The sequence below is a fragment of the Lipotes vexillifer genome, unplaced genomic scaffold (assembly GCF_000442215.2).
Source record: "Lipotes vexillifer unplaced genomic scaffold, Lipotes_vexillifer_v1.1 scaffold457, whole genome shotgun sequence".
Taxonomy (NCBI): domain Eukaryota; kingdom Metazoa; phylum Chordata; class Mammalia; order Artiodactyla; family Lipotidae; genus Lipotes; species Lipotes vexillifer.
The window spans coordinates 652075-663014 of NW_006781006.1; the positions used below are offsets into that span (position 1 = coordinate 652075).

A 10940-nucleotide genomic window follows, 5' to 3' on the forward strand; every position below is an offset into this window, starting at 1 on the left:
GCCTGCGCGTCCGAAGCCTGTGCTCCGCAACGGGAGAGGCCACAACAGTGAGAGGCCCGTGTACCGCAAAAAAAAAAAAAAAAAAAAATTACCTAAGCCACAACCCACGACAGGCCTTGGGAATCCCTTCCCGCGCAAACTGAATCAAGACCTGAAACCTCCCCCTTACGACCAGAGGGGATGCGTGTCTCCTGGACCCGCGGGGAACGCAGAGCGTTGCATTGATGGAGGCCCTAGTGCAACTCGCTTTTTCCCAGCTGGAGTTCTCGGGGTTCTGGCGGCTCACCTCCTTGAAATTGGTGACGTCTTTCTGGGGCGGCGTGGGGAGAGGGAGAAGGGAACTGAACAGAGACGTGGGGGAAAGATGGTTTGCTAGAAATAGGGCAGAACGAAAACTTTCGTTTCCTGCCAGAACTTCTGTTTGCACCAAACGACCCAGAGCAAATTCACAATAATCCCTGGGGACTTTTGAGTAAAGTGAAGGACAGTAGTTCGATAACTCTTAGAGTAGGGAATAACCCTGGTCAAGCGATGCTCTCTGGACCCGGGAAGGGCTCCGAACCGAGGCCTCGAGGTGTGGCAAACAGGAATGTGGATCCACAGCGCCACTTCTTTGCTTGGCATCTACCACCTCCCTCAAGCCCCCATCCCCCGCCCTTAAAGCCTGGCTGTTTATTTTTAAGCTCAATGTCGGTTAAATGGTGTCTCCTGTTTACAGGAATTAAATAGGTCCTCGTCGGCCTAATGGGTTCCAGGGTTGCTGTTCCTTGCCCTCCAGGACAGTCCATTAACGCTGCTGGGGGCCGAGGGTTGGGTGCGCTGGGAGTGGGCGGGCGGCGCTGACCAGCGTTAGCAGAGAGGCGCGCGCTGCGCAGCGAGCGGCCCGGGCGCCTGGGGGCGGGGCAGGGTTTAGGGACCCTATAGTGGGCTTGCAGTGCAGAAGGAGGGCGGGCCTCTGGCCCGGGCTGGCGCGGGTCTGGCGGCGGGAGCGGAGCGGAAAGCAAGAGCAGAGGGTTGGCTTTGGGGTCGGTCAGGGCTGGTTTACCCGTCCCCCTTACCCCCTACATAACGTAGGAACCGAAGAGAACCCGTGCGCCTGTTTTGCAAATCTGGCTTCCTGGCAAGTTGGTCCAGTTCCGATCCCACTTCCCAGCTGACCGCCTCTCCCACGCCCAGTGGGGAGGGAAATTGAACGATGCTAGACTACGGCCCATAGCTACCACCACGAATCTCATTTTGCTAGGACGTTATTTCGGGAGTCAGCCCGAGGTGAACACGGTGGAGCTGAGTTGCCGCGATCCCTTCCTCAGAAGCTGCGTCCGGCCCAGCACTTTAAAAGAACACATCACTGAGGTTTCTCCTGCGCAGGACCCCTTGACACCGAGGGTCCAATATCCTGACCACACGCCAGTCTGAGCCCGTCTCCCCACCTGCAACCTCAGAACTGGTCGGGGAGGGGAAACAACATAAAATGGGAACCTTTTCATCTCCAAGCTCTCAAGTCAAAAGGCTGCGATCATGTTCTAGCCCAAAGGGCGGTTTCAGGGCTGTGATACCCTCCCCGCTGGGCCTGGGTTGCTCCCCTGGGCTCCCAGGTGACCCTACAGGTCGACATTGCAGGGAGGGCGACCTCGGGTAAATCAACCAGGTCTGGGCCCTGCTCCAGAGGTTCCAAGAGAAGGCAGCAACCTGCGGGGATGCCGCAGCCAAGGATGCCAGGCAAAGGCTGCTTGGCTGCAGCGGAAAGGTGGGGAGAGAGGCTCCAGCGTGAGGGGTGTCACCGGCTCCTATTTGGATTTCATCTGCAGTGGTGTCAAATTAAGATTTGGGCCACTGTGGTCAAGAGCCCAGGGTGGGATGCTTGATCTGGGCTTTGCATCTCTGGCTCTTAAGCCCCTGAGAGGCCATGAGAGTTCGCACCAAGTGCGTGGAAACTGCTTTGTAAATGAATCTGTTTCGTCCTAGAAAGACAAAAGGAGTCTCTTGGAGGTGCCTTCGGACTCCTGCTGGGGGTGCCCAGCGCCCAGAGCTCAGAGTAGAGGGCTGGCCCCTCTCCTGCCAGAGAGCTGCGTTACTGAAGGCTGTGCTGCGGCTCCCTAGGAGCGTGGAGTTGTTCCCAGTCGGGTGGAAATCGGGGTTCCCCTTCTCTCCCCTTCCGAGCCTCACTGGTTTGCCGCTGGCTGAGTCAGAACTTGCTGTGGGAACTTTGAGGTTTCTCTGTGGGATCCAGGCAGGCCACCAGACTCGATGAATTCTGTGTGGTTCACAAGCCCAGGCTTGAGACAGGGAGGAAGGTAGGGATCCGCCAGGCTTTGGAAAGAGGGTGGAAAAGTCCTCTGTGGAGGACTTCCCTCGGGCCTTTCTGGTCTTTGAAAGGAGGAAAGAAGCTGGGAAATTCAGGACAAGCTATTGAGGCAAACACTGGGGAAGCCAAGAGACCTGGAAAGAAGTGGGGCAGTGACTGTACGGTGGGAGAGGCTTCTGTGGGACTGCGGTGCCGCCGCCCCTGATGACACTGCAGCCCGAGGGGTCATTCACTGCTACCACCCTGCTGTCCTCCAACCTGCAGGCTGAAAAACATGAGGAACCCCCCCCGCACCCCACAACGGCTCCGTGGACAGTTCCTGCCCACGGGGGTGCCAGTGGAGAAGTGGGACAGGTGGGGCAGGAGATCAGCCACCAGGCCTCTCGGGGCTGCGGCTGCCAGGAGCCAAAGGGGTTCGCATATGGGCTAACCCCAGAGGAGGGACCCTGTCCTTGCCGGGGTTCTGGCTGGAGGTCTTTTGTTGACTTGGCATCGTGGGAGGTACCAGAGCAGTGGTTAAGGCCTGGGGAATGAGAAGGAGCAAGGTGATGGGGGTGAAGCTGAAACCCCTATGGGCCTGGCCCTTTGCTGGAAGCCCTTGCTTCTCTCTTAACCCCTCTGCCCAGCACCTTTCCTGCACTCACTTCTGCAAATCCTGTGGAAAGAACTGGATTGCATCTCCTCAAAGGAGGCCAAGAGGAGGACAGGTGTATCTTCCCCCTACCTGGCTCCCTACATGGCCGTAGGTAGTTACAGTCATATCGGCTGCGTTCACTGGATGCTTCTGTCTGTCATGCACAGCCTGCTCTGGTTGCCTCGACTCTGATCATTGCAATGACTCTGCGAAGTGGGGGTCATTCTCCCATTTTCCAGATGAGGTATATGAGGCTGGAAAAGATTATGTGACCCAGTCCATCCAAGGCCACCCAGCCAATAAGTTACAGGGCAGGACTCAAATCTATGCCTCTCACACTCAGGATTCCTATGCTCATTCCATGTTGTCAGTAGTGGCTAACATTTGCACACATCTTCAGATGTCTTTCCTACTCTATCTCACTTGCCACCCTTCCCTCAGTGACTTTGAGCTGGCCTTATATTCTCATTTTGCAGATGAGAAAATTGTTTCCTTGGAAGTTCTCCTTCAAAAGTCCAGTTGTTGGCATCCCTTCAATTCTGCTGATTAGGAAGTGATTGGCACTTGGAGATCAGGGATTGATGCCCTCCCCAAATTCATAGGCAGCATGAAAGAACTGGAGCCTTCTCAGGGTTTCCACCAGACACAGAGATCAGGGTCTGGGATGTCCAGGGTGGTGGCACAGATACTGGAACCAGACTGTTGCATCTACCTCTATCTTGGACAAGTTACCTTGAGCTCTCTGTGTTTTAGTTTTGTGATCCGTAACATAATAATGATATCTTTTCTTTTTTCCATAGGTCGTTTTGAAGCTTAAATGACTTATTATAAGTTTAGAATTTAGATCATGCCCAGCACATAGTAAGGACTTACCCCAGTGTTTGCTGTTATGATCATACTGGATGTCAGCAAAAACACCCCAGAAAGGGTGAATTGTGTGGGTGGTGTCCTGATTCTGCACCTCAGGGGGATGCCCAGCAGATCACTGTCCCAGAAGAGGGTCATAGTTGGAGCACAAATTACTCAGAGACCTTCATACCTCAGAGGAGACAGGGCTGGTGGCTCATTTTTACTCACCCAGTACACCTGACTCTATTTCCAACTTGTGGACTTTGTGGCACCTCAGGGCACCCTCAGGGCTGAGGGACCTGGGAAGAAGTGACTCCAAACCTAGCTATGAATTAATTCCCTGCTTGGAGGTCTTCTTACTTCCAGTAAAGGAAAAAAGAATTCCTGGCAGAACCCAGCTCCCTTTGTGTTGACGGCGTTGGTGATGGATGTGTGTCTGGTGTCCTCCCTCCCTCTTTGCTCCACCGCCAAAAGAGAACCCTGTAGGAGGGGCGTGGCCTCAGGTCTGACGGCCTCGGTTGGAATAAAGACCTTCAAATAGTGTCCCTGCCAAGCTGCAAGTCATTGGGCAAGTGAAGACGCCTCTTGGAGCCCGCTCCGTCACCTATAAAAGAGTGTAACAGTACGACGGGCCTCGGACGCTCTCGGTGAGGATTCACGGACGGAGGCCACCCAAACCCTGAGCCCAGCACGAAAGCACGCCCAGAAGCATTCAGGGATGCTTTTGAGGATGGGGGAAAGGCTGAGCTGCAGACATCTGGAGTGTCCTTTGCGAAGACGGGTGATTATACGCCCCTCCTCCATCCCCACCTAGGGGAGTAGGGGTGGGAGAGCCCCGTTTCATCTCGGCTTTCTGAGCCGCAGCCCTTCGCTGGAGGATGTGCCTTCGGAGTACGTGCGGCGGGACGCGTGGTGGGGCGGCGGGTGGAAGCGTGGGGGGCCCGGCCAGGCGCCCACGAGTGGCCGCTCAGGGCACGGCGAATTCAGAGAACGCGAGCGGAACACGCGCTTAGCAGCGTTGGGGACCCCAGGGTCTGGGCGCGAAGGGCCTTGGGGGTCGGGCGAGCTGGAGCTCGGGGGAGCCCTCGGGGCCAGCGAGTGACACACAATTCAACCAGGACCCTCAAGAGGGACCTCAAGCTGCGTACGTATCTCAAGACGTCTTGGGGAAAATGCAGTGCGCGGCCTTTCCGCCCCAAACCGAAGGACGATTCGGGTTTTCGGAAGCCATCTGCAGGGGCGCGCGGGGGAGCCGCCCCCAGCTGTAGGAGCGCGTGTGGGCGGCGAGGCTCGGGTCCTGCCCCTGAGCAACCGTAACCCTTACGTCGCCTTCCCGGGGCGCGGTTCCCGGGGTGTCCGGACTTAGGCGCCGCGGGCATCCTTTTCTTTACAATCTGGTGTTTGCTTCTTAGCTTCCTCCAGCCACGTAGCTTTCTAAGCCAGTTTCCTCATTTAAAATGGGCGTGTTAGTCCCTACGTTGAAGTGATTCGTTCTCGTTCCCTTATTTGCTTTCCTTTTAAATTTTTATTTTATTTTTTAAGCAATTCCACACCAAATGAATATGTTTGAGGTGCTCCTAACCTTTAACCGACTTGCCCTTAACTCAAAAAAGGCTGACCTATTTATGAAGAATTTTCTTCAAATATGAAGGTGGTTTGTTTTCTTCTCTCCGTCCCTCCTTCCTCTGCCCACCCACCAGAGCAAGCTGATAAGCACAAATCCAGCGGGTCGCTATGTCTAATACTCAGCAAACCCTGAATTAACCTGGGTGTAAGCCAAGCTGTAACAGACCAGGTTGATACAGATAAAAAGCAAAAAAGATAGCTCTCATGCTTTATTACTGGTCGATTTCAGTTTAAAGGCCTGAAGCATAAGATTGACATCCAGGATGTAAGAAGGTGCCACCAACAGATTCTGAAATGAAAACCACCTGTTTCTAGGCAAGAGGACGGGAGAGAGTGTCACTTGATGACATCAGCGCTCCTCTATACAGGACTTAATGGGAGAGGAGGCTTGTGGGAGAAGGTGTGAAGGACTGGCTTCCTACCCACAGGTGGCCATGGCAGCAGGGCCAGGCCTTGTGATGCCAGGTCAGCAGGCAAAGTGTCTGCAGGGTCACAGTGGGTGGTGTGTGCACTCCCCAGGTTGGATGCCTCCTCTGGGCTATTTCTGTGATGCATGCCTCCAGAGCAGGTCCAGACAGGTGGAGAATGTGGTCTGTAGGGGAGCTGCACAGAGCAGCCACACTCATGCGTTAGAGGTTCTGGAGACCCAGTGAGAGTACATGTGGCTGAAAGAGTGAAAAAATGTGGAGGTGGCTGTGAGGGGCCGGAAGGAACAGGGAGCAATAGGGACTTGGTTCTGGTGAGCATTGCCTTAGATCCTGTCTTGGGCCCAGTGCTTTGGGGCCCTAGGGCCCTGTTTTGTTCCCACCTCCCATGGTGCCCTCCCCACTTGGTGGGGAACCTGAAAAGTCAATGAAATGTGCTTATCTAGATTCGTGGTTCTTATAGTGGGGTCCCCAACCAGCAGAATCAACATCTCCTGGGAACTGAGGAGAAATGCAAATTCTGGGCCCTGCTACAAACCTCTGGGGCCCAAGATAACTTGCATTTCTAACAAGTTCCTGTGTAATGCTGATGATACAGATTTAGGGACCACTGAAGGTTCACTGGTTTTGCGAGCTACTGCTCTAGTCTGGTACCTGAGCCACAGAGTTCTTGCTCAAATAGCCCTGAGCCCACTTCCAGGGCCTGGGCAGCTTCTTCTTTGGGTCTGTCCTCTTAAGGGTGTGTCACATCGCTGATGTGTGCCCCTGTCGCCTGGGAAGCTTGGAGCTGTGGGCAAGGGTGTCCACATCCACGCAGGTAAGACCCCTCGAACTGTGGAATGGAGCCGGCATGGGAAGAAAAGAGAGCAGGAGACAGGCTGAAGCATCATTTGCACTTTTTCCCCCGAGCCCTGGAAAGAGTAGGAGCAGGCTGATCTTGCTAGAAAAATCATGCGAAATCCCAAGGCTGCAGAACCAGTGGAGCCCTCTTTTTACAGATGCTTTCCTCTGTTTTGACCACTCTCGAGGACTAGAGAAATGTGACTGAGCTGTGCAGACCATTTATTAGCCCACACTTTAAAAAAAAGAATGAAAACAAAAGTAGGCTGATTTCTCCGTGTTGCATGAGAGAGAAATAAATAAATCATCCTTTACACCTGCCTAATGCTCTCCAACCAGTGACAAACTGTCTCAAGAGTTGTATAAGCAGAGATAGAAATGATTTCCTAAAGGAGCCCAGGTTTTATTCCTAGCAAGCCCTGAAAATACAGTTGGGACTGTATCCTCCATCCCTTGTACCCTGGTCACTCCTGGTTGCCTCAGCTCCAGGACCTGGACTCTAGTGGACAGGCAATGGGGCTTACAGGCTAAATGCTCCAACTCTGAAATTAAACGGACCTAGGTTTGGGTCCCAATACCACCATTTATTAGTTGTGAGACTTTGGTAATTATTTTCTCCAAGCCTTGGTTTTCCTATCTGTAAAATGGGGACAATATTAGTACCTACCTTGCAGAACTGATCTGTGCTCATGGATAAAAGATGAAAAATATGTCAGCCCTCATGACATTTAGCTGGTGCAGCAAGTGCCTTAGGTTTGTCCCTCTCACCACATCCTCAGTTTTGGGGGGAGAGAAATATGAGAGGCAGGAAAGTGAAGCCTCAGGCAATAGGTCCAGAGATCTGGGTGGTGGTTGAATGTTGTCAGACACAGGTTTCTTTAAAGGAGGAGAAGAAAGTGTGCTGAATTCCCACTGATTTTAATGTGCCCTGGTCGGTTTGAAGGTCTTGGCTTCCATAAATCAACTGCCTCCAGCCGCTTTTCCCTTTTCACCTCTCTAACCCTTCCCACAGCTCCGTCTCAGGTCGGGACTTGTGTGTTAGAGTGAGGCAGCCGCCCGGCGGTCAGCCCAGACTGGGAACTGGGTGTGGCTGAGGCTCCAGATCCAGTGCCCTGGGGCTACATCTGGACAGGCAGTGAGGGTCGGACCTGGGACCCGGTGACACTTTTACTATTGAAATCTACCCAAACTTTACTAGCTTCTGGGGAAAGCTAGGGGCTTTGGGGATTTTTGTATTTGCTGGGTTGTAAATATTTTATGAGAAGGCAGCCCAAGAAAATCTGGTTAGCTTTCCGCCTTGCACACTGAAGTGGGGTTGGCTTCATGCACAAATGTGTCAAAAAAGAAGTCCAGTCCAGTTTTGCCTGTGTCCCCAAGAATTTGCCTTGGATTTAAAAGCCTGTTATTGTTCCCCCTCCATGTGTCCCCATTCTTTCTCTCAGTGGTAACCAAAAATTTTTTCTTCAGGGTTAGTTGCAAAGCAAGATTTCAGATTGGGTGGGTGGGGGAGGGGAGAATGTCAGTGTGTATATGTGTGTGTGTGTGTGTGTGTGTGTGTGTGTGTGTGTGTGTGTGTGTCTCAGGTTTTCTCCTTACTGCTATATTTATTTCTCATTGGCTGCAGGATCTTCTCAATGGATAGATGCCTTGTGTTTGTGTTGGTTAATTTGCCCCTCTGCAGACTTCTGAAAGCCTCCCTGCTCTTTTGTTTGTTAGGTGGCTGATGAATTTTAAAAAGAAAGAAATCACATTGCAGCTCCTCATTGTGTCAACTTTGTCCTGGGCCTAAACGCATCAGCAGAACTGCCTGCTGGGCGGCATCTTCTCCCAGACCTGTGGGTCTCAACTAGGGCTGCACCTTCAAATCAACTTGGAGCTTAAAAAAACCAAAGCTAACAAACCTCAACAAAAGTCCAATATCCAGGCCCTGTCCTCAGATATTGATTCAGTTGGCTGAAGCATACCCTGGCGCTGGTAATTTCAAAATTCTCTAGGTGGTAGACTGAGAATGACGGCCGTAGATGTTTCCCACTTACTGACCAGCGTGTATCCTAAGGGGTCGGTCGAGCAGGCCTGTAGCCGTTGCCGTGAGCCAGATAGACAGGACAGGGTCCTAGCTCCTATGGGCTGTTGGAGAGGGGCGGGCTTATGCTGGGAAAGACAGACCACTAAGGAGACAAATATAAACGAGGTCACTGTAGATAGGGCTAAGTGCCGTGAAGATAATAAACCAGGGTCCCGTGATAGTGACCGAGGGAGGCTACTTTAGATCAGGGTGGTCGAGCATGGCCTTTCCGAGGAGGTGACATTTGAACCGAGACGTGAATGATGAGAATGAGCCAGCCGAGAGGAGGTCTGGGGGAATGCGGGCCGGGCTGCGACCACAAAGGGCACATTAGTGGTTACATAGGCTCCTGGGGGAAAACCCGGGAGGCCGCCGCTGCGGCCGCCACTTCAGCAGCCACCGACTTCCGCCCAGGGAGTCCCGGGCTGAAGGGGAGGAGGGGGCCGCCCTGGTGCCCTCCTCTTCTTTGCCGCGCACCGCCGGGCGGGGAGGCGGGGTGGTCAGCCCCGGGCGGGCCGAGCTGGACCTCTACCGGCCTGTCCCGTTCCCTCCCCGCCCTTTTCCTCCCAGGGGCGGCCGCAGAGCACCGGGCTGATCTCCCTCTTAAGTGAAACTGACTGTAATTATTTTTTATCTCGCAGACGATCTCTCGCACACTCCTCTCCGGAGACAGAAGTATTTGTTTGATGTGTCCACGCTCTCAGACAAAGAAGAGCTGGTGGGCGCGGAGCTGCGGCTCTTTCGCCAGGCGCCCGCAGCGCCCTGGGGGCCGCCGGCCGGGCCGCTCCAAGTGCAGCTCTTCCCCTGCCTGTCGCCCCTGCTGCTGGACGCGCGGACCCTGGACCCGCAGGGGGCGCCCCGGGCCGGCTGGGAAGTCTTCGACGTGTGGCAGGGCCTGCGCCACCAAGCCTGGGAGCAGCTGTGCTTGGAGCTGCGGGTCGCGTGGGGCGAGCAGGGAGCCGGCGAGGCCGAGGCGCGCGCGCCGGGGCTCCAGCAGCCACCGCCCCCGGACCTGCGGAGTCTGGGCTTCGGCCGGAGGGTGCGGACCCCCCAGGAGCGCGCCCTGCTCGTGGTGTTCACCCGATCCCAGCGCAAGAACCTGTTCGCTGAGATGCGCGAGCAGCTGGGCTCGGCCGAGGTTCCGGGCCCGGGCGCGGGCGCCGAGGGGTCGTGGCCGCCGCCGTCGGGCAGCCCAGGCGCCGGGTCTTGGCTGCCCTCGCCCGGCCGCCGCCGGCGGCGCACAGCCTTCGCCAGCCGCCACGGCAAGCGGCACGGCAAGAAGTCGAGGCTGCGCTGCAGCAAGAAGCCCCTGCACGTGAACTTCAAGGAGCTGGGCTGGGACGACTGGATTATCGCGCCCCTGGAGTACGAGGCCTACCACTGCGAAGGCGTGTGCGACTTCCCGTTGCGCTCGCACTTGGAGCCCACCAACCACGCCATCATCCAGACGCTGATGAACTCCATGGACCCCGGCTCTACCCCGCCCAGCTGCTGCGTGCCCACCAAACTGACTCCCATCAGCATCCTGTACATCGACGCGGGCAATAACGTGGTCTACAAGCAGTACGAGGACATGGTGGTGGAGTCCTGCGGCTGCAGGTAGCGGCGCCTTCCCTGCCGCCTTGGCCCGGGACCGCTTGGGAGGCCTGACTGCAGAGGGGCGGAGGAGGAGCTAGCCTTGGACGAGGCAGAGAGTGGGGCAACAGCCTGGGCTTTCAGCCGGGTGGGAGACCAGGGAGTTCCGCCTTTCCAGAACCTTCCACCTGCCAGCCCAGAGGGAGAGACGGATTTTCACACCTTGCCCGGCCACCCTGGAAAAACAAGCCAAGGAGGATTTCTTTAGTTTTTGTCTTTATTATTGTGGCTTTGGATTTCCTTGTGTGTCTCCCAGGTTTTGATGGGAGGTGAGGGCAGGGGAGACGCATACCTGGTTCTCAACTGCTCCAAGGATTGAAAGATTAATAGTTTAAGAAGGGAAACTGGGGGGAAGAATCACCTTTGACCACATCTCGGTCTGATTGTTTGCTACCTGTGTAAAGAAGGTGGGGTCTTTCTGGCCATGTCGTAGCCTGTGCCTTGTCCCCTCGCCCTTCCCCCCAACAGAAAGTGTTAAGGTAGAGAAATAGGAAAGCCAGGAGGGGTCCTGTCTTTAGAAGAGCTTTGCAAGAGGTGGGCCCAAGCGGGCCTTTTCCCGCT

The 10940-nt window shown here is 55.0% G+C and overlaps 1 protein-coding gene across 1 annotated transcript in view; it reads left to right on the forward strand.

Moving 5' to 3' along the window:
* GDF6 (growth differentiation factor 6) overlaps positions 1-10592 on the forward strand; it is a 16341-nt gene extending 5749 nt beyond the window's left edge. The window contains exon 2 of the mRNA XM_007454424.1: positions 9386-10592. Coding sequence (XP_007454486.1) covers positions 9386-10347 — 962 coding nt within the window. The 3' untranslated portion in view covers positions 10348-10592. The remainder of the gene's footprint in view (positions 1-9385) is intronic.
* Positions 10593-10940: the final 348 nt, after the last annotated feature.